We start from the raw sequence: 21,965 nt of genomic DNA, 5'->3' as shown, positions 1-21,965 counted from the left end.
AGGGTCCCGCTTCACCAGATGGCGCTTCGTCATCCTCCATTGATTCAGTGTGGCAAGCAAAACTACAAGACGATGGACTCGTGAAGCTGGACTTTGATCGATTGATCCCGCGTCAAGACAGCAGTTCGGGGGATACCAACACTTCAGCAGACGCTACTAGCACGGCGACCAAAGATACCTCATTGGCTTCTACTACTAAGGATGAAGCCAAAAGCACCACGCTCGAAACAACTACATCGACGATAGATGCATCAACTACAGAAGAAAGCTCTGTGTCGTCAACAACCAGCACCTCGACGTCAACCTCAAGCATAGCATCATCGACAAGCACAACCTCAACCTCCACGGAACCCGGCGCCTCCTGCTACAGCACGACCGTCAAGAGCAGCACCATCTGTGAAACAACAGGAATGACCACGTTAACGTGTTATGCGGCGAATATCACCTCGAGCACATGTTCTCCAGGTCTTATATGCACGACACAGTCCAGTAATGGAGTTACGATCTGCATGGAACTTCAGAATGAAGTTGGTACAGCTGGTATCATTATAGCTTCTGTTTTCTCGGCACTTATACTCATCTGTGCTTGTACTCTTATCACCATGTGTTATAGGGATAAGAGCAAGCAGAGGAGGCAGGAGGAGATGAGGCGGGTGAGATCGGTCAAGGTTGCTGAGAGGGCTACTCTGTTGCAACGTGCGCAGTAATACTGGGGGTCGGAGGATAATGGGTTGGTGTAGGGACAGATATGGCACCTACAAGGGATCTGATGCTATTGATTCCATAGCCCGATGGAATTGAGGGCTGCCATACGATATCGAGATGATGAAGGGCTTGTGAATTAAAACCATGATACAATAAAATTATAGGCGTAGAACTCGTTTTCTTCTGCACTGATGACAAAGCGCATTTCGATCAATTTGATGTTCGGGTTTCTTGCCGCGGTTCCCCTCAAAAGGCGGGGTCTTGATGTGAAGTCAACGCCCACGCCAATATTAACAACCTCGACCATTTTAACTTTTACCAGAAACTGACAATGTCATCCAAACCATCCTTCGACTCCCTCCCCCTCCGCAAAGATGGTCCTCCCGGCAATGCCTGGGGTCTTTTCGGTGACAACGACGAGTGCGGCATGTTAAATCTCTTGACCCCAGAAATCATAGCAAAAGCGGCATCAGAGATTCGCCATGGCGTTCGAGTTTCTACTGATTGGCCTCTCAATCGAATGTCGCGACCATGTTTCGGCCGTGCACCGCTCAAGCATGAAATCACTACCAAAGCTCCTCGTGCTGTGAATGATGATACTCTGACGTTTAATACACAGAGTAGCTCGCAGTGGGATGGGTTCAGGCATTATGCCTATCAGAAGGAGAAGCTCTGGTTCAATGGGAAGAGCCTTGATGATCTTTTATCTTCGGATGTCAATGGCATTCATTGTAAGCTATCCTCGTTCTAAGTAGAAATTACTGACGTGGGTAGCTTGGGCTGAGCGAGGTGGTATCGTTGGACGTGGAGTACTACTCGACTATGCATCTTGGGCAGATAAGAACAACATCGCCTTGACTCCCTTCGAAACAAAGTCAATCACCGTTTCAGCACTAAAAGAAGTTGCCAAAAGCCAAGGAACAACATTCCAACAAGGCGACATTCTGTTCATCCGCACAGGATGGGTTCGAGCCTATGACAAGCTCTCCGACGATGAGTGCAAGACATTAGCAGATTACAAAGTCCCGCCAGCTCATGGGGTCGAGTCTTCAAAGGATACACTCCGATGGCTTTGGGAACAAGACTTTGCAGCAGTTGCTGGAGACCAACCCAGTATGGAAGCATGGCCTTGCCAGAACACGGATTTTTTTCTGCATGAGTGGTTGTTGGCAGGTTGGGGGATGCCGATTGGGGAGTTGTTTGACCTGGAAGCTTTGAGTAAAGAGTGTGAGAAACGAGGGAGATGGTCTTTCTTCTTTTCGAGCATGCCGCTCAAGGTAAGTTTCGTTGCTTCCCACTGTATAGTTGAGCTGAGGGTCTGATACGTATTAGGTTCCTGGAGGTGTGGCTAGTCCGCCAAATGGCGTAGCCATCTTTTGATTCACTGGTTAAATATGTCAATAAGCTGACCATGGAATGAACCACTAGTTTAACTTCTTGATGCTCAACTATGTACTATGCTGGAGCCTATAACAAATCTGTCCAGCTATTAATGTTCATCCAATCCTGATCAGATGTGAAGTTGCTAAACTGATGCAATCCCTCCCCTCCAAGCAATCTATTCCAATCAGGCGGACTCTCCGGCACCATAACTTGTTCACCCTGCAATCTTTGCGTAACAAGCGTCTCATACTCACGATGCAGTTCCTCAAAGACGCTATGTACAGCCTCCGCATTAGGCCAGTGTCTCGCCAGTAATATCGTTGACCTCAAGAGTCTCGATAACCTTTCAAGTGCATTAATTGCGACTAAAAATGTCTGTGAGGCCACAGCCGCCCGAATCTCACCAGCAAACTGTATACCAGCTGCTGTCACCGCGCTGACGGACGTAAAGTGACACTGCCGAAGTTCATCGCGTGCTGTAAGCTTTTCGAGCGATGTAACAATTGCTTGAGCGGCTGCTGAGCAGATTGACTGGCTGCTTTGTTCAAGGAGATTGCGGTGGAGGTGGAGAAGGAGGAGATTGTAGTGCATTCGAAGATGGCACGTCCATGAGTCATCGTCTTCTGCGACGGTGGATATACCTGAGCGGAGGGACCATAGACCGAGACGCGCGTCGATTGATGCTACGTCTATGAGACGATCTCGCGTGGGTGCGTTGAGTGCAATGACGTCGAGGCCGATGTAAGCCAGATCAACTAGATGGTTCAAAAAGTCTGGACTGACTCCCGGTTCGGCGATTGTCGGGTCATTGCTCGGTGTATCAGTGATGTCCTCCTGCTGAAGCGGCAGCTGATCTATATCCTCCGCTCTCACTGCACAAGGTCTTCCAGTCTCCAATGAAGAAAACACTTCGCAAAAGAAGGCGGACCACCAACACCGACGATACTGCGCCATCTCTGTGGATGGTAGTTGAGAGCTTCTCCGGTGGGCGCCAAGACCAGTACCTATTCGTACAGCGATTCCAGCCCAGTACCACGGTCCACCGGCAACTGTATCACCATCGCCTATGTGCCATGTGAACAAGGCTGCTGCTTGGAGAAGATGCATTCTATCTGATTCGTGTCGCATATGGTATAACATACTAGCTCTTCTGAACAGTCTGTTTTGGACGGCATGGCGATCAGTGGCGACGAGGGGATGAGCGCATGCGTGAGCACCTGCCATGAGAACTGACTGGAAGAGTAGGAGTGGTGGAGGATTATCAGGCGTGCGATATCGAGCGAGGAATTCGGGCTTTGACACGATGGGCAGAAATGGGTGGATGTGATCGAAATACGCTTGCACCAACGCATCACGGACCTCTTGCGCTGGAAAGGACGATACCTCCGTAACCAAGTCTTGAGTCACCCATGAGTTTGGTGTGGGTTTCCATGACTTGACTTGTCTGATAGGAGGGTATGGGTAATGCAATGGCTTTCCGCCTATCCTATCGCTGCTGGTGCTTCCATCTGCAGATTCCTGGAACGAGCCATGAGTATCCGGCCCAGTAGGCGCAGACAAAGGTCGTTGGTCGCCAAGAATTGAAGAATAAGGCTGTCTGAAAGAACGATGTAAGTCAACGAGATGAACCAGGTTCGACACAGCCGTGCCGACGTATGCGATGCGAAAGCTCTTTGTCGATGCAAAAACAGCCCAAGCCGCAGCACCGATACCATGCTTAAAGAACCTCGCTAATCCCTCCCGAGCCAGCTTCTCTTGGCCATCTGAGCGAGACGCATCATTCGATGTCTTATCACGCCGCTCAGATGCAGATGAAGCCTCGGGTCCGAGCATCGAAAGATGATCATCCCGCTCAACGGCTCCGGCATCCGGATCCGGCTGCGATACTCCTGGTGATCTGCCCAGTGTATCGCGATCATATACATTTCTATCAACCGCTGAACTTCTTCTCGCGACAGCCCATTTCGCCGTGGACCTACACCCTCATCAGCTTATCATTTTCATTCGCACCAGGGCGCGTCGGAGCCGTACCGGCATTCAAACCCGGACTTTTCACAGACAGAGCATGGGCCTGATGGCCGGTCTACTATGTCGCAGCGGACTTTGCGGCGGCGACATAAATCACATGCTTTTCGCTGCTGGCGACGACGTTTGTCGTGTTGGGACTTTTGAGGTGTCGGGTCCATGGTTGGCAGGTGAGTGGATTGAGGAGAAATCGGAACCGGTGAATCAGAGCTGGGAGGCTGACCCTCAGGGGGCAAGAAAACAGCGAACCTTAATGTGGAGTGCCAAAATAAGCTCATCAAAATTCATCCTAAGCTTAGATTATATTACCTAAGTCTTTCTGTCACTTAGGATCGAGGTTCTGTGTTTTCTTTCCTCCCCTAGCCTGACATGGTTAGTGTCGGCTCCTGAGCGGAGAGCCGAGAGCGGGCATTAGACGGGGATAGTGGCATGGCCCTTCGGCGGTAAAAGATAAGGTGGTGTAGCCTATGTAGAGATTATTGACGCAATTGGAGCCAATAATAATGTCAACCGTCCCAAAATGTCGAAATTACTTATCATGGAGCAGATTGAGACTGTGGGTTGGCTCGCCTCCTTGATTCCGAAACCGGTCTCCCGCGTCAATGGTTGGAGATGTGATGTGGAGCTACCCCGTACTTGTCTCACCAATCCAACCCATGCCTCACATTCATCAATCATCCACTCAGCCATCGTCTACAGTCACTAAATCATGACTCGCTCTCTTCATGGTTCGGTTGTTCTCGTAACAGCCGGTACATCTGGTCTCGGTCTCTGTGTGGCGGAGAAGTTGATCCAAGCAGGCGCCTCAGTGGTCATCAATTACGCCAACAATGAAGAACGAGGCCACGATGCTTTCGTACACCTGAACGAACTAGCTTCGAAATGTTTCTCGCCGGATACTGGACCGCGATGTTTGAAGATAAAGGCTGATGTGACCAACAAGGCAGGCATTCAAGAGTTGGTCAACCAGACGGTACTTGCCATGGGGAGAATTGATGTCGTGGTGTCAAATGCTGGATGGACCAGATTTGCGAATTTCCACGACATTGACGATAACGTTGATGAGGAAGTTTGGGATCGCTGCTATGCGGCTAATGTCAAGTCGCACATGTTCCTCTGTCACGCAGTGAAGAAATATCTGGAAGAGGCTAAAGGTGCATTTGTTATGACTGCTTCTGTCGCGGGAGTTAAGCCTAGCGGAAGTTCAATCGTGAGTTATTTAGCAATCCCCCATGTACGAGGAGATGGAGCTAAATCGTTGACACAGGCATATTCTGTTACCAAAGCTGCGCAAATCCATCTAGCAAAGACTTTGGCAACAGTTATGGCGCCATCAATTCGTGTCAACTCTGTGTCAACCAGCTTCATGGAGACAGTAAGTTATGCAAGCTCAATGTATCTGGCGGTATTGATCAACTTGATTTTCCAGAATTGGATTGCCAATATGCCGCAATCAAAGATCGACGATGCACGAGAAAAGACTCTACTCAAGCAGATCGCCAAAGTTGAGGTTCGCATGCTGAAACTATCACGCCATTGGAAAAGTACTAATTACCGAAAAGGACGTCGCGGAACAGATTATCTTGCTCATCAAATCGGAATCCGTGACTGGATCCAATGTTGTCATTGATGCCGGGTTTTCTATCTAGACTTGCGGAACGTACTGCAACTCGAGAGTAAAATGAGATATGAAAATGATCGGTTGGAAAGATGGGGCGGATCCGAGGATGACTCTCGGCGATTTCTCAATTCGTGGATTATTCCCGATGCTTAAATCCTACGCACCAAGCTTGGTTCAATCTGCACATACAGGGTAGTCTTCAAATCCAACCTCATTTAACCTCAACCAATTCTTCACCTCTGATGCCAAATTTCTGTATATTTACTTCAATTGGGAAATACCTACATAGGCTAACATGGTCTGATTAACGTCTGCCTTGGAATTGAATGCTGATTCCTTGGAAATGACGGCCGTTGAGCCAGGAATGATGTATATGTTGGGGGCCGTTTGCTCAATCACCCACATTGAGGATTCGCCAAGAGTGATTGTCACTGTACAATCGCTCTGCGCCTGTCACAAAAGGAATGATACTAACCAACGAAGCTGAAGCCTATCACTCTTGGCGAATTGTCGCGTGACATAGAAAATACCCAGCAACAATGACGATGATTCCCCTTGGCGTATGTCCCCAAACACAAAAGCCCCCGCATATCGCGTTACAGATCCATTCTTCAGCTTCTTTGTGCCGTTACAAAGTATAGTGAGCGAGCTTAAAGAAATATGCCTACCTCCACAGAGTTTTTTGGTGTTACTGCCCACAACCTGGGTCCATTGACCACAACTTTCACAGCCCCGTCAGCCTGTGCAACTGGCACGGACCATCATGTCATCGTCAACGGAAGCGCACCAAACGAATTCTGGGGCCAACCGACATGCGGCATCAAAGATCGTGGCAGCTGCATGCCCAATGGGAAATCTTATGATTCGCTGCGAAGTGTGACGACGCCGTTGGATCGGGTATGGTATCATTATTACTCACCCGGCATAGCCTGTCCATCTGGTTGGACTACCGCCGGAAATCTGGTCAAAGACGGAGACTCATCCCTCAGCGCATCCGGTGTTTTTTCACGTCCATTACGGACAGCTACCTCTGAGGCTCAACCACTTGAGCCTTCTGACTTCTGGGGCCAAATTATGAATGCCTCAGAGACAATTGCCTTGTGCTGCCCGAGGTATGTTTGAACATGTATTTTTGCATAGAGACCTAGACTGACAGTTCAAGTAATTACGTGGCAGACCCCCAAGGAAACTGTTTCTCGACGGTCGGCCCAATGAGTGAATTTAACTATTCATCCATGTGCTACAGCCCGGCGCCCGTGGAAGTGATCACTGTCACGAGTGTGGATGGCGCTTCGTTGACAAAGCCATTGCTTTCTTTCGACGTTCAGTCAGCACCAGCTTCGACACATGAAGATGATAGACTGATCACTCATTCACGATATTCATCTGAGCTTGTTGTTGCTACCTGGGTGCCTGCTGTGCCTTTGGTTCACCAGCAGTCTGATCTAGATGAAGCGGAGGAGGAGGATGGTGATGTTGATGAGAATGATGATGGAGATGACGGCGATAGTGAGGGTAGTGATGGAAATGCTGCTCCCACCAAGACTCCTGGAAATGGAGTTGTGAGTGTTCTTGGATTGACTCTGGGTATCTTGGCTGGTATGGGCATGCTTCTATGATATATGGCTATGTTTCTCCAGCTTGATGATTTTGGTTTCGGCCGCCGAGAAGTAACATTCGTTTTAATCCAGGGCAGATATTTACGGACAACCCAATCGCATTTAAGAATTTACGTTCACAGCTTATGTTTTTCTTAATCTTATACCCTATTATCGAGCAATGCTACCTTGAGACATTGATGAAGCTCGGCTCTGAAAATTTCCAGGGTTTCTGTAACATGCGCGATGTGACGTCCACTCAATGACGCGGCCTTTTTAGAGGCTAGAACTCGCAGCTAATGCCTACTCGGGAAACAACCTTAATCGATTTGATCGTGGCGCAATAAGATGGGCGAATGATGTGCTCAATTGGACTCACAAAACCAGGATTATAGGCTCTGACACGGTCCATTCTTATCCGGTAGCAATCTGACACAGCTGGTGTAGTAACCCCTCAGGGGCCACCTCACCCAAAACTGACTATGTGATCGTATACATGAAACAAACCAGCAACGGCATTCGGCAACGTTTCAACCGAACAAATTTATTACCAATGAAACCAAACTCCAAACTTGACATCCCTAGTCGTCGATTCGCAACTCCACTATAGATCAGCGATTCCGCCAAGGGAAAGCTTAACAGTCGATCCCAAGTTTGAGACCTGTATCAGCATCTGGGGAAGAAGTCCATTCTTGGCGTTTGGTGTATCAGCAAAGTTTCCGAAGTTAAGCTTTTGGTTGGAATCTATTTTGAGATCCTGTTTTGGAGGGTTGTAGTGGGATCTGGGAAATACATGTATAAGAAGACTGGTCTGATCCCACCAAACATATTTCTCGTCATCCACACTCACCTCTCATTTTTCTGACTATCAAGATTCGCTTGACGCGACGATTTCTCTTCTCTTTTCGGACTGGTGCCTTTTTCGAATCAATAACTGCCGGGCAGCTTTTTTTCCTTAATTGTTTAAACACAATCCTTTGACAATACTCACCATGTATTTCTCCAACATCGTTATCGGTGCTCTCGCAGCCCAGGCCCTGTCGGGTGACAGAAGGCCGACTCCAGCACTGGCTGGAAAGTTCGCTGTATGTATCTTATCTTGACCTTCACTACAGTCTAGCTGATGACTTTCTAGGCCTTAATGGCTTCTGCAGCTCTACCAGTCTCTGGAGTGCCAGTGATTGGACTCATCGAACCTCGATCGGTAAGTACACACGATCTGATGCATAGTTATCCATAACTGACATGAGCAGCCCGAGATCTTGGTGCTAGGTGGTGGTGGTCAGCAGAACCAGCAACAGGGTGGCAACGAGAACGCACAAGATAACCAGGACGGCCAGGACGGACAAAATGGCGGTGGCAGACAAGGCCGAGGTGGTAGAAACGGCAACGATGGCAACGGCCAAGGCAATGGTCAGGGTAATGGTAATGGAGGAAACCAAAACAACGGAGGAAACCAGGGCGATCAAGCTACTGCCACCGAGTCCCTTGCTACCGGCGTCGACACAGCCACTGGCGCCGCCACCGACATAGCCACTGATGTCGGTGCCATCCAGAGCCGCATCGCCAACGAGACCGTCGTCACCCGATCTCTTGGTCCCGGCCAGCTTCTCCCCCCGGGCCAGACTGATGCTGTCAACACTCCTGGCCAGGAGACTCCTGCAGCTACCCCTACAGGTGCTGCCGGCGAGACACCTGCTGCCAGCGATACTGCTGCCGTTACTGAAGCCCCTGCTGCTACCGACACTGCTGCTGCCGAAGCTACTGTTACTGTCACCGCTACGGTCACCGTTGATAACGGCAACGGCAGAGGGAATGGAAGGGGACGAAACAGGGGTGGCAACAACGGAAACAACGATAATGGGAACGGCAACAATGGCAACGCTGACCAAAACAACGGTAATGATGCTGCCAACGGGGGTAACGCTCAGAACGGAGGCAACGGAAACAACAACGGTAACGCCAACGACGGCGCTGCTAACAACGGTGGTGCTGCCAATGGAAACAAGGGCAACGCTGGTAACAACGATGGCGCCGCTGCTGGCGGAGATGCTACCGCAGGAGGCGACGCTGCTCAAGGTGACAATGCTGCTGGCGCCGGTGGTGCCGGAGGTCTACTCGGCAGCATTCTTGAGCGCCTGACAGGAGGAGCAGGAGCCGGTGCGTCTGCCGGTGCCGGCAACAATTAGACGACTCGTATCGACTTGCGAGAGGGATCTCTCTGTTATGATACAGGGATTGACTGGTGCAGGACACCGGCGAGCAGGCCTGGGATGATAGATTGGTTCTCGGTGTAGTGTAGTTATATGTACTAGTAATTAAACCACCCTCTGGGCGTTCCTATCCAATTTCGCTGCCAGTTAACTATTGAATTCAGCTTGTATCTTTTGCATTTCCCGATCCTCCATGAATTGCGCTATTGCCTGTGCCTCCTGGTTCATCTCTTCGGGCACAAGCCAGAAGCGAAAGTCCAGATGAATTTCATTAACATAGTCGAATTGATCCGCGTTGAGGGTTTTCCAAATCCTATCCATTGCACTCGGGTAGATAATACCCTAGATGGCAAAGGGCTCCTACAGCACAGATCAGGTGCGAGAGACATAGCCGCTCGCGAACGGGCCGAAAGAGGCCTCGGTCTCAAAACACGGTAATAGCGGGGATATACACCCGAGCCTCAACACGTTTTTGACAACGGTAGCTACGTCTAAGCGCATCCTACAAATGAACTTGAGCCAATAGAAAGCAAAAAGCAGAGATCGGACTCTTGGGTTTTTCTCATTTCCCCAGATCTCTTTGTGATCCCCGGATTTTGTTCCGCGTTTAAAACCCCCACTCGAACCGTTGATCTTTATTGAGATCGTCTGTTCTTCGCCCCAACCACGCTCTTGCGAGATATCAGGCCATGGAACTTGTGACGTGTCGAAAAGCTTTGATCTTTCTCGAACTGTACTTTAGATTCATGCAGTGTTATCGGTGCCGACATCTTATTGAGAAATCTTTGCTGCCAAGCACATCCCTGCAGCGTGGCATTCGTACGACGCCATGATGCATGCTTGTTCATATCCCATGAGCATTTTGGCGACAAATACGATCTACAATAAACTCAATCTTACCTGTTTGCCCTTCAAACTTTCAATTAGATCTCAGTTTCCAGATCTGCTCATCAGCTCTGACTAGTTTTTCCTGACTCGAGTTCCCCCTCCGTCAGGTGACATCTCCTCCTCGGAACATGATCACATTTGCCGTTTCAACTTCCCCGCATCGATCCTTCGACATGCATGCCGGGCCAACGGGGATATATGATGTCAAAGCGACAAGTCATAGCAATCACAGAAACAGACAAGCTCCTCTTGTCCGTTGCTCTTTGCCAGATTTGTTACTCGAATAGTTGAGATGCAGATAGCAGACACAGTTTGGGATCCACTTCGTGTCACCTCATTCGACCCCTCACCATCAGACCAACAATCACCCTGTTTCCGCCCTACTTCGAAAGATTTTGCGGAATCATGCCCGCATGGAATGTTGCCTGACATTGTTTGGGTGGACCGATCGGTAGTCGAATGATATAAAAGCTCAGCATCCTCGCTCCTGTCTTTACAGATATCTCAACTCCAGAACCTTTGGAACAATCTCCTTCGATTTCATATCACCTTTAACTCATAATGTCAATCCCTTCTCAGCAACGAGCAGCAGTCCGTCAAGGACTTGGCCCAGAAGCAACAGCTCCCATCCGCACAGTCGACGTTGAAAAGCCAGGCCCGGGTCAAATCCTCGTCAAGGTCACATGGACTGGCCTCTGCGGCTCTGACAAGTCTCTCCTGCACAATGAATGGAAGGACTTTGGCGTCAGCATGATGGATACGTCCAAAGGCATCGCTGGACATGAAGGAGCCGGCAATGTCGTGGCTGTTGGTGAAGGTATGGAGAATAGGTGGAAGATCGGTGATCGGGCTGGTGTGAAGTGGATTGCTAGCACTTGTGGCGAATGCGACTTTTGCAGGTCTGGTACCGATGAGGTTCACTGCCCTAACCAGACCAACAGCGGATTCTCCGTCGCGGGGACGTTCCAGGAATATGTTATTGCGGATGGAAGATATACTTCAAAAATCCCAGATGGTGTTTCTGATGAGGAGGCTGGACCGATTATGTGCGGAGGCGTGACAGCATACACAGCTTGCAAACGGTATGTCAAAACACCTGTTATAACACAAAATACTAACAGCTTTAAGATCTGGAGTCACACCAGGCCAATGGCTAGTCATCCCTGGTGCTGGAGGTGGTCTCGGCCATTTCTGCATCCAATACGCCAAAGCTATGGGCATGCGAGTCATCGCTATTGACGGCGGTGACGAAAAGCGAGATCTATGCCTCAAGCTTGGTGCTGAAGTTTTCATTGACTTCAAGACAACAAAAGATATCACTGCCGAGGTTATGAAGATCACGAAATACGGCGCTCACGGTGTCATCATCACAGCTGCGACGCGAGCGGCGTACGAGACTGCCCCTAACTACCTCCGTCCTAATGGTACTGCTGTGGCTGTTGGTCTTCCTCAAGACCCAACTGTCATTGCTGGTGCACCTCCAATGGCGGTTGCTCTTCGACGACTGAAGATCGTGGGAAGTGTTACTGGTAGTATGAAGGATGTTGAGGAAGCTCTGGACTTCACTGCTAGAGGTCTCGTTCGAGTAAGTTTCGCCAAGAGGGAAAGAACTTAATACGGGTATTCTAACATTTTATAGCCAATTCTTTCCAAGGGAAAGCTTGAAGATCTTGATCAATGGATCAAAAAACTTTCTACCGGCCAACTCGCTGGACGATGCGTCCTAAAGGTTGCTGCTTAGAATATCTACCGAAGAGTATAATGTGATCAAGGTTTATTGATGGCTGGTTTGTTGGCAGTTGGTGCTTGAGGAGTTTAGTTAAAGTGAATATGGCCAAGGACGGGCGTCAGTGTATCGGGGTGGAGTTGGTGGAATGTACGACTGAATAAACCCAAGTATAAACATATTTTTCTTGATATGACGCATGGCCATGACTCGTTTTTTCATATTCATATTTCCCTTTGCTGCATGTTTGAGCTAGTCGATGCGAGATGGATAATCATCTTCACAATGTCCTCCTACATTGTTTGAGTTGTTATCTAGATGGGTTATTTGCAGTTGAGGCTTGTGGCCGAGAGCTTATCCCGGCACACAGGACTTAGTTAACTCCATGTCCTCCAGTACTCCTCAACCTCACCCTGCTCCAGCCTTTCAAGCTCCGCATAGAACCCGACCTTGTTCAACTTGTAATGCTCTGCGATTTTCCTCGCTGTCCAACCATCTGCATCTGGTTCATTTGCATCGATTCCCTTTTGCACCAGAAATCGACTCCTCAAAACCAATCTGCGCTGGTCGAGCCCAGATCGCGCAACAATGTGTAATAGGTTTCCACCTTCTGACGTCTTGGCCTTCCAATCATAGCCGGCCTCGTCCAAAGCCTCGAGAACATCAGTATCGACGTCTAGCCAAGTTCGGAGATCTTGATCCTCGTCCTCGTCAGAAGAGTGAAAAGCATTTGACTTATCGTCGTCCATATGGCCATTATCGTCCAATATGAGCTCTGCCACAGTCTTTCCAGCGTTGTTTCGCATATTTATATCATCGCCGAACGCTATCTTTAACAGGTCATAGAACAGTCGTCGCTTTTCTGTCCCGTACCAGATGGCAGTCAAATCGTCATCAGCTAAGTAATGCAGCGCGGTATTGCCCTTTTTGTCTTTGGCCCGAGGATCAGCGCCAGCTCTTATAAGATCCTCGACACACCCAAGAGGCTCTGCCATGACAAGGGGGTAACGGCTTTCAGCTAGGGGATGGAGGCGCATCCGCCGAAGAGCTGCGTGTAGTGGATATGTTCCATGGTGATCAGGTTGGTCGACCAAAGACTGGTATCTCGACGAAAAGATGCGTAAAGAACGCCGAACTATGGGTAAATCCGCATCTCGATCATTACTGACTTCGACGAGGAGGTGATGCAACGCGTTTTTGCCTTGATTGTCTACCGCGAGAGGGTCCGCTCCAAGCCGGAGAAATACTTCAATCAAAGATTCCGAGCCTGGCTCTGAGAAGTCTGACTCACTCGGCCCCAAAAATCGATCCCAACTTGGAAAGAACTTCTGGCCTGCTTCTCCTTTTTCCGCCCTCCAATCAACATCCACCAAAGCGGTCCCCGCAAGTATGTCGGCTCCAGCTGCACTTCGACACGCACTGAGCAGGAGTGTACGTCCTTGGGGATCACGATGTTCAAGGTCTAAAGATTCCAGAAAGCCGGGATAGTCCATCAAAGGCTTCAGCCAAATCCCATCCTCGATGATGGCGTGTATGAGATGCCGAGCACCCCAAACAGGCGTTGGTTCCTCACTCTCCCACTCATCATCTGAAAAGTGCGGACGATCATCCTCTTCCAACGACTCTTCTAGGCTATTGATTCCAAGGCGGTAGTCTGCAACTGGAGTTCGTGGAGGGTCCTCACCCGGGAACGGCGATCTGCTTCTAGAGGAATGTCTGGGACTCCGTAGAGCTTGCGGAAATTCAAGAAACGGGTCGGATCCATGCCGAAGAAGGGAAACGATCATTTTCAGTCTTTCATTCTTGAACACTGGCTTGCTGGAGAATGTGTTGGCAGCACAGTAAAGAGGAGGCTGAAACTGCTCTCCATACCGCTCAAACTGTGGCGGTGGATCTCGAGCATCCCAAAGTGGCTCAACAGAAGAGAGTAATTCATGGGCTCTCTCTGGCTGATTGTTGGGGTCAGCTCCTGAAGATAGCTCTTGGTCCAAACGATCAGGAGAACCACAACCCCAACTTTGGGAGCAAATAAGCGAAAGCTCATTAACTTGATGAAAGGGAGAAGTTGGACGCATTGTGCTAGTTGTCTGTTTGTTAAGTAACAAACGTGTTTCGATATCAGTAAGGAAGCCAGAAATTGCGCGAGAAGATGGGGGGAGATGGATATTGCCAGGAAGCAAATTATCTTGGGGCGTTTAGCTATTGAAAAGAAAAACCATTTCGAAATACTGTCACGTCCGATTGGCCTGTAATTCACGTTGGTTGGCTGTTGGTTCAGACTTCAGAGGGATTTATCAAGACACGCACGTTCCCTGCATAAATACTGGGTTCGTGCGCATGACCTACCTTTGAAGTGCCGAACAGCCGGATAGACCCTCACCCAACACTGAGTTTCTTATCAGGGCCTCAGCGCTTATTATTAGGCTTTTAGTGGCCTCCCACCTTCCTCCTTGGACGCTTACTGAAGCGCAACTGCATCTGGCTTTTACGGGAGTCTGAACACGGCGCCGACACAGCACTATTAATCGGAACATTCATGAACCCAGCCTCATGATCAAATACTCAGTGAAGATACAATTTCTGACTAATCTATCCAGGCATCTCTATTCCATATATGAGACACTAATTGCCTTTGGCTCAATCCCAATTCTTGCGAGTCTCTGGGCTCTCATTTTCCTCGACCTGGCTGCTTTGGGCCCACCCCAGTGTACGGATGCAGGATCTGTCTCCCATTTCCAGTTTGTGACTGCTCTGAAGAAAACACCTCGCGACTCCTGCCTCTTCTTGAGTTCGCGTGGAATTACCGTTTCGCAGTTGCAACCAGTCACTGCAGATCTGGCAGCTTCTACTGCTTTGAGATGGTTTTTGTTGATGAACTCCCCAGGCGTTCTTTGAACATTCATAAAAGCGTCGTTTTCCGCTTTCAGTATGGCTTCAATGTCTGGAACCGTCTTGATGTAGCTAGAAATTGTTTCGTCAAAATCGATTGCCTGAATACTCTCCGGTGTGTTTCCTTGAACCATCTTAGCAGTCTTGATGTTGGTGAATACAGGAGCGAAACCACCATGGAGTCCAAGAGGTGTCCCGAGCTTCTGACGGAGGAACGTAGCTCGATACACATCCATATCCTTCCGCCGAAGTGCAAATACATAGGCTGCGCAGTTCTTACCGAGCAACCATGGCTTCTTAATGTTGTTACTCATTGGCAAGCTCGGATCATTTGCTTTCAGCTTCATAAATTCCGAACTTAGAGCCTGAATAGGCTTGCCCATCTTTGAAAGCGCATCATAGTAGTCCGTAGCCCCAGGATAAAGCTTTGAGGTATCGACGTTGCCATCAACTGGGAAACCAGTGTTGAATATTGCATTGTTGATAGCGCCCTCAAATTGGTTGAATGACTTGCCCGGTAAGTCTGTGATCTTAGTTTTCACCTTCATACTTGTAGGTCTTTCCGTATCTGGAGGGTTTGAATCTTGCTTAGGAGCCCACAAACTTGGTTCCTGTGTCAGTATGAACGCCTCAAAGAAGTGTAGGCTACTCACTATAGCAAGAATTCGTCTAAAGTGCAACGAGTCCTCGAAGGAATCTTGGTAACGCATCCCGGCGCAACCGTGTACTCGTAAGAAGGGTCAAGGATCTTAGTTTGCTCTTCGCAAATATATGCGCTCCAGTACAGCATCCTTTGATTTTTCGTCTCAGCAAACGTCTTGTAAAGATCACTGCACCTACCGTTCGGCTATGCCACGCTCTCCGTAAGCGATGGCGGCTGGCAGTAGCTGTACCAAGAGACATATACACGTGATGCTCAAGTGGTAACTACGCATGTTGGGCTCTACAAGAGTAGGACTGGCGAGCTGCTGATGGAGTTATGTTGCAATAGAAAGTGGGAAAGTATCAAAGACGAGAATGAAAAGTATCCAGAAAGACGATCAGCCGAGGATGTCTCTCAAATCTCGATAGACATAGAAAGGGCGACCGGTATTAGAGGACGGTGAGCCAAAAAGGAAATTTTACTCTAAAGGCTTAGAGCCTCTACTGTGATGACTTATCTCGGCTACTCGGCTTCTTTCAATGTGTTGGTTGAAAAAGGGCTCATCTACATGTTTCAGGTCCAAGATGAAAAAGGCAGCTGAGCAGAAACAAATCTAAATTGAGTTTTAAACCTGGATGTTCAACCATAATCGGCCATGAAGCATCACCAACATGCATAAAAAAGGCATTACTCTTCCGAGGCGAGTGGATCAGTCTGACCAACAAGAGGCTTAGGAATAAGCTTCCGGCCACGGGTCTCAGCGGGTAGTGGACAGTCCTTGTTAGGTTTTTTCTCAAGACCCCTGTAGCTAGTGCTCAGCTATCCGTATCTGGCCCATGATATCTGCAGGGACCTGCATCTTCGGCAAATACATGCCGTGTACGCGCTCGGAAAGAGCGCTCACAGGAAAACACGGCTCGGAGCATCGTGGGATCAACCCAGTTCTCAGGGGATTTCTGTTTGTTGGCTAACAAGGGTTTCAACTCTGGAGCTTGTCCTTGCCGATGACATGAGAAAGCGTAGAAGCTCGTATGAGTGTTGGTCGGGTTGAGTTGGAAAGGATGTGGATCGGGCTCATCGATTCTCTCGTGGTATAACATCTGCCTCAGAGTCTTGGAGACTTTGCTTCGTGGTACAGCTAAGCTTCAGATTTATTCTGATTGAATTATAGCCATATCTCGTTGTATCATCTTTTGGCGTCTCAATATGCGGCGTATACTTGAGGCAATAGCCCTGGGCTTATTGTCTTGTGTCTTAGTTATCCTCGTTTCTGCAGAGGATGGCTTTGACTCTACACTTTCACCTTGCCCAGCATCCTGTGAGGGTGCTCCGGCGAATTGGACAGTCTACTCTTCAACTCAACGCTTGACTGTATGCGCTGAGCCGATGTTGCTGGACTTTGCAATCTTCAGTCCCCTCGATGACCCTTCTTCGGTGATCAAACTCAGAACATGTGCCGAGGGGGATAGCAGCAACTCTCAAGCTGCACCTCTGTCTTTATCGGTACCCTCGGCTGGGAAGCGAGCTATCGAAGACACCTTCAGTGACACGAGCTGCATCACAGCAGACGGTTCGGAGGTTGATCTTGAGTTGCTCATAAGCAGCTCAGAAAGCACCCTTTCATCAACCCATCTGGACTCCGCTTTGAGTACTCTCGAACAGTACATGTCGAGCTCAACTCACTGTCAGACCAAGTTCCTCGTCGGGTATAGCCAAGGCGCTGTTGTTGCTATTCATAGTGGTGACGCTATCGACAATGGCCGTACCATACCCTCCATCTTGAATCAGGTCAAAAGCCATCTTGACTCATCTTCACCTTCGAATGCTATTGCCGAGCTTTGTGGCGATGACAGAAACGCTGACTATACCTTTGGTATCGCCATCGATACAACGGGGGATCTTGCTTCTGTTCAGAAAGCAGTTGCATCATGGAGCAACGGAACTTGCTTCGCTGCTGGACAACCTACAACCAAGCTGTCGGGTGTCAAAATCTTCGAGGCCCCTCTTATTTCCATTGGCCATGGAAATGCTACGAAGCGATCTGCCAGGAGCCACAAACACACCCATGGACATGCGCACTTACACAAACATGAGGCTCGAGCGACCTGCAAGGCCATCAGCGTGATCGGCGGTGACTCATGTGGTTCATTGGCCTCCAAGTGCGGCATTACAGCTGCCAACTTTTCGAAGTACAACCCTAACAAGAAGCTCTGTTCCACGTTACAACCTGGTCAAAGGGTATGTTGCACTGCCGGTAATCTACCCGACATCACCCCCAAGCCAGGTAAAGACGGAAGCTGTGCCAGTTACAACGTTCACGCCGGTGACTATTGTGCTTTGCTGGCCAACAGGAACGGTCTCACCGTTGAGCAGATCGAAAAGTTTAACGACAAGACCACTTGGGGCTGGAACGGCTGCAAGAGCCTCGCCGCTGGTATTAACATCTGCTTGAGTACAGGAACACCTCCTCTCCCAGCTCCCGTATCCAATGCAGTTTGTGGCCCTCTTAAACCTGGAACTACGGCTCCCAAGAAAGGCCAGAGCTTAGCGGATTTGAACCCTTGTCCATTGAACTCTTGCTGTGATGTTTGGGGACAATGCGGCATCACACCAGATTATTGTACGGCGGAGAAAGGGTTAACTGGCAATCCCGGCACGGCACCTCCCAAGAAAAATGGCTGTGTATCCAACTGCGGCATTAACATCAAAAACAAGTAAGTCACCCAACTCCTGCCTATAGAAGCTAGTACACTAATATCTTTTGCAGTTCGGATAAGCCCAAAGACTTCATCAAGATCGCGTACTATGAGTCGTGGAACTGGGATCGGCCTTGCCTCAATTATCGAGCCATCAATCTCGGTGGCACAACCTACACCCACGCCCATTGGGGCTTTGCTACGCTCGACAAAAGCTACAACGTCGTTGTTAATGACACCTACAAGCAGCTTGATGACTTCTTATCGCTTCCCAATAAGAAGATCCTCTCATTCGGAGGCTGGGGATACTCAACAGATCCGAAAACATTCGAGGCACTCAGGACAGCTATGAACCCAGCCAATGTTGACAAGTTTGTTGCCAACATCGCTTCCTACCTTAGGAAAGGTTGGGATGGTGTCGATATTGATTGGGAATATCCCGGTGTGAGTCTCGTAAACAGGTATTTTACAAACCCGGCGGCTAATCGCGTCCATAGGCTCCCGATATTCCTGGTATCCCACCAGGCCTGAAGACAGATGGCCCCAATTACCTGACCTTTTTACAGAAGCTACGCAAAGCTGTCGGGACATCAAAGAGCATCTCGATTGCTGCGCCTGCGTCTTATTGGTACCTCAAGGCATTTCCCATAGCGGATATGGCTAAAGAGGTTGACTATATTGTGTATATGACCTACGATCTTCACGGTAAGCATGCAGGACTGCAGCTAGGAGAAAGGCTAACTTCAATACTAGGTCAGTGGGATTACAAGAACATTTGGGCTCAGGATGGTTGCTCTGCTGGTAATTGTGTCCGTAGTCATGGTGAGTCTCACGCTCTTCTTAGCTCTCGCGCCTCAGACTGACATAAACTCACAGTCAACCTTACCGAAACTACCTACGCGCTTGCCATGAGTGAGTTCTTTGTCCTCTCCGTGTCTTCTCGTACTTACATATCCATAGTTACGAGGGCTGGTGTTTCTGCCAGTAAGATCAACGTCGGAGTCTCAAGCTACGGTCGTTCCTTTGGGCTTACAAGCCGCCCTGCTTGCCAGAAGTCACTGGGCGACAGTGGGTGCCACATCATGGGCCCCAAGTCTGGGGCAACGCCTGGTAACTGTACGCAAACGGCAGGCTACATCTCTAACGCCGAGATCGAAGAAATCATGGATCTCAATACTACAAGCGCCGGCGTCGATTACGCTTATGACAAAGCCAGTGACTCTGACACCCTCTTTTACGGCAACAATTGGGTGGCTTACATGTCCGATACCACGAAGAAGTCCAGGATTGAGCACTACCAAGGTCTGAACTTTGGTGGAACAGTTGACTGGGCTGTCGACTTGCAGCAATTCACCGATGATGACCTGGACCCAGAAGGAGACGATGATCTACCTGACACAACACCTCTAGCAGCCTGCAGTGCCACTTACAGCACCTTCGAAGACCTTGATGCCCATGCCTCTAGTATTCCCCAGCACTGTGTTGCTCAGTACACCATCACCACCCTGAAGGCGCTACTGACTGAAACCCTCAACAACTACACCACACTGCTCAGTGATGGTTATGATAAGAAGTTTGGTATCTACTCTAAGGCGGTGGCGGGCAGTGCAAGCCAGTCGCTACTGGGATTCATCGACGACCACGGCAACGATTACGCTACTTGCACTGTTGCGGAGACTTCCATCTGCTGCAAGGCTTGCAATGCTGATAAGAAATCCGATTCATACTGTGATTATTGCTTCGATGGCAAATGTTATCACGAGTGCAATGTCCTCGGTTGCACTAACAAGCGGGACGATGTTCAGCCTTCTCAGGAGCTCATTGTCAAGACTGTGAATGAGTCTGAACCCTGCCCACCTAACTACAGCAAGCGTGGATACGGGCCCGACAACCCTTACGAGCAGACTGTCTACTGGACTTGGAAGAATTCTTCAGGTTTCTTCGCTGACCTCGAGTTGAATACTGGTATTCCCAAGTCCAAGACGAAGATGGGAAACTACGACAGGATGAACAGTTGCGCACCCTCAGCCAAGGCTGGTGATGACTGTTGGTCTATAGGCATGTATTACAACGTTCCTCTTATCAACGGCTACTCTGCTTCTGATGTTGCGAACCCCAAGGAGGTAGTCAGCAAAGGTCTCGATAAGATCAAGGGTCTTCCTTCGCAGATAGACCAGGTGTTGACTGCGCTGCAACTGGATGGCTACCTTGGTGACGATATGGAACTGATCGACTCCTTATCACTACCTATCTTGATGCTCGCCTCGGCTACGGAGAACATGGGAACAGTTGTTCAGATCGCAGACAAGATCACTGAGGAAGAACGTAAAGCCTTCATTCTAGCATTTCTTAGTGCAATCTTCCTCATCGTTCCTGTCATAGGAGAGGTGGTTGGCAGCGTTGCTGAACTGACAGATATTGGAACTGTCATGGCTCTCCTCGGCGCTGCCGGCAACTCGGCTGTGGACATCTATACAGTGGTTGACGATCCCAAGAATGCGCCGTTGGCAATATTCGACCTCATACTTGCCCCTCTTGCCATTGCCGACATTGCTACTATCACCAAGGTCGCAAATATTCGCCGCGGAATGAAAGAGTCTGATATTGCCAAGTTGGGCGATCCTGTTAAGCGAAGGACGGATATCATTGATAAGGTCAAGGGTATTTGTAGACCAGACTTGGAGTAGACGGCGCACTTGGGTCGATCTCTGAGCCTCATTCTCACACTCCAATATGGGTAATGCCTACTAGATACAGCATATAGATAGAATAATGTAGACTTTAGTGATGAAGGAAATGACAGCTATGTTCTCAATGCTTCCCCACCTATCGGCTCAACTATTCCTATTATCCCCGACACCGAGTAACCTCTAGTAATAGACCATCTCTATTCGTAACAAGGGTATTCATCTCTTCTTCTTTCACCCATTTCTCATTGAAGATGAACTTGACAGATGATAAGTTGGGAAACCGATCTGGGTAGATCAGAGTGTCCAGAAATTCCTCAAGCTGGCTGATGATGTTTCTTCCACAGCTATGGATCTCCAGACACTCCAAGTATTCTGGAATACATTCAACAACTCTTGGGGCTTGAATAGATGCATCCCTCGTGTAACAATACCCTGTGCCATTACCTAGAAGCCCACAGATATTCTGAGACCCTAGAATAAGGCTTTTCGATTTGTGCATCTGTCGCAGCTCAACTCCCAGGTACAGACGTTCTCGTGTTCCGAAGTGAAGAGATCTAGTGCGACCAGCCTCAGCGTAATCAAGATGAAGATATTCCAGGCTATTTGCATGGGGCAATAGAGCTTCCATGACATCCCGTGCCTCCACTTCGAAGTCATCATACTCTTTTCTTTTCTTGATATCACAGGTATATGTGAACTTCCTAAGGTCCTTACAAGCCCCAATTAAAGAGTAAATGGCTCGAGGTACGCACCAACTATCCTGTAAGATGATTGATTCCACGTTCGAGCATCTCTCGTCCAATGGGTCTATGTCAAATTCATCCATTTGAGGGCTGTTTGCCTCAACGCATTCGTATGAACGAATACTAGGGATACGAAAAAGCCATT

The 21,965-nt window shown here is 49.0% G+C and overlaps 9 protein-coding genes across 9 annotated transcripts; 6 read left to right on the top strand and 3 right to left on the bottom strand.

Annotated features, from left to right (window-relative positions):
• Positions 1-1,036: 1,036 nt before the first annotated feature.
• On the top strand, positions 1,037-2,085 carry J7337_007303 (uncharacterized protein; the record flags this gene model as incomplete). The annotated part of the gene is made up of 3 exons (XM_044824955.1): positions 1,037-1,436; positions 1,480-1,982; positions 2,038-2,085. The coding sequence occupies 3 exons, from the start codon at positions 1,037-1,039 to the stop codon at positions 2,083-2,085; spliced, it is 951 nt and encodes a 316-aa protein (XP_044680612.1).
• Positions 2,086-2,172: 87 nt separating this feature from the next.
• On the bottom strand, positions 2,173-3,921 carry J7337_007302 (uncharacterized protein; the record flags this gene model as incomplete). Its single annotated transcript, XM_044824954.1, has 1 exon — positions 2,173-3,921. One exon carries the CDS (start codon positions 3,919-3,921, stop codon positions 2,173-2,175), a length of 1,749 nt encoding a protein of 582 aa, XP_044680611.1.
• Positions 3,922-4,822: 901 nt separating this feature from the next.
• On the top strand, positions 4,823-5,762 carry J7337_007301 (uncharacterized protein; the record flags this gene model as incomplete). The annotated part of the gene is made up of 4 exons (XM_044824953.1): positions 4,823-5,323; positions 5,381-5,488; positions 5,543-5,623; positions 5,676-5,762. 4 exons carry the CDS (start codon positions 4,823-4,825, stop codon positions 5,760-5,762), a joined length of 777 nt encoding a protein of 258 aa, XP_044680610.1.
• Positions 5,763-6,945: 1,183 nt separating this feature from the next.
• J7337_007300 (uncharacterized protein) lies at positions 6,946-7,353 on the top strand (the record flags this gene model as incomplete). The annotated part of the gene is made up of 1 exon (XM_044824952.1): positions 6,946-7,353. One exon carries the CDS (start codon positions 6,946-6,948, stop codon positions 7,351-7,353), a length of 408 nt encoding a protein of 135 aa, XP_044680609.1.
• A 971-nt stretch (positions 7,354-8,324) lies between these two features.
• On the top strand, positions 8,325-9,521 carry J7337_007299 (uncharacterized protein; the record flags this gene model as incomplete). Its single annotated transcript, XM_044824951.1, has 3 exons — positions 8,325-8,417; positions 8,468-8,536; positions 8,586-9,521. 3 exons carry the CDS (start codon positions 8,325-8,327, stop codon positions 9,519-9,521), a joined length of 1,098 nt encoding a protein of 365 aa, XP_044680608.1.
• A 1,473-nt stretch (positions 9,522-10,994) lies between these two features.
• On the top strand, positions 10,995-12,174 carry J7337_007298 (uncharacterized protein; the record flags this gene model as incomplete). Its single annotated transcript, XM_044824950.1, has 3 exons — positions 10,995-11,515; positions 11,562-12,018; positions 12,073-12,174. The coding sequence occupies 3 exons, from the start codon at positions 10,995-10,997 to the stop codon at positions 12,172-12,174; spliced, it is 1,080 nt and encodes a 359-aa protein (XP_044680607.1).
• A 362-nt stretch (positions 12,175-12,536) lies between these two features.
• Positions 12,537-14,234, bottom strand: J7337_007297 (uncharacterized protein; the record flags this gene model as incomplete). The annotated part of the gene is made up of 1 exon (XM_044824949.1): positions 12,537-14,234. One exon carries the CDS (start codon positions 14,232-14,234, stop codon positions 12,537-12,539), a length of 1,698 nt encoding a protein of 565 aa, XP_044680606.1.
• A 528-nt stretch (positions 14,235-14,762) lies between these two features.
• J7337_007296 (uncharacterized protein) lies at positions 14,763-15,758 on the bottom strand (the record flags this gene model as incomplete). The annotated part of the gene is made up of 2 exons (XM_044824948.1): positions 14,763-15,659; positions 15,702-15,758. The coding sequence occupies 2 exons, from the start codon at positions 15,756-15,758 to the stop codon at positions 14,763-14,765; spliced, it is 954 nt and encodes a 317-aa protein (XP_044680605.1).
• A 1,319-nt stretch (positions 15,759-17,077) lies between these two features.
• On the top strand, positions 17,078-21,074 carry J7337_007295 (uncharacterized protein; the record flags this gene model as incomplete). Its single annotated transcript, XM_044824947.1, has 5 exons — positions 17,078-18,405; positions 18,459-18,831; positions 18,885-19,092; positions 19,141-19,209; positions 19,348-21,074. The coding sequence occupies 5 exons, from the start codon at positions 17,078-17,080 to the stop codon at positions 21,072-21,074; spliced, it is 3,705 nt and encodes a 1,234-aa protein (XP_044680604.1).
• Between the last annotated feature and the right edge of the window lie 891 nt (positions 21,075-21,965).

This window comes from Fusarium musae, chromosome 5 (assembly GCF_019915245.1).
Source record: "Fusarium musae strain F31 chromosome 5, whole genome shotgun sequence".
Lineage (NCBI taxonomy): Eukaryota > Fungi > Ascomycota > Sordariomycetes > Hypocreales > Nectriaceae > Fusarium > Fusarium musae.
The sequence above is the reverse complement of the archived record's forward strand: the minus strand, read 5'-3'. Positions and strand labels throughout refer to the sequence as shown.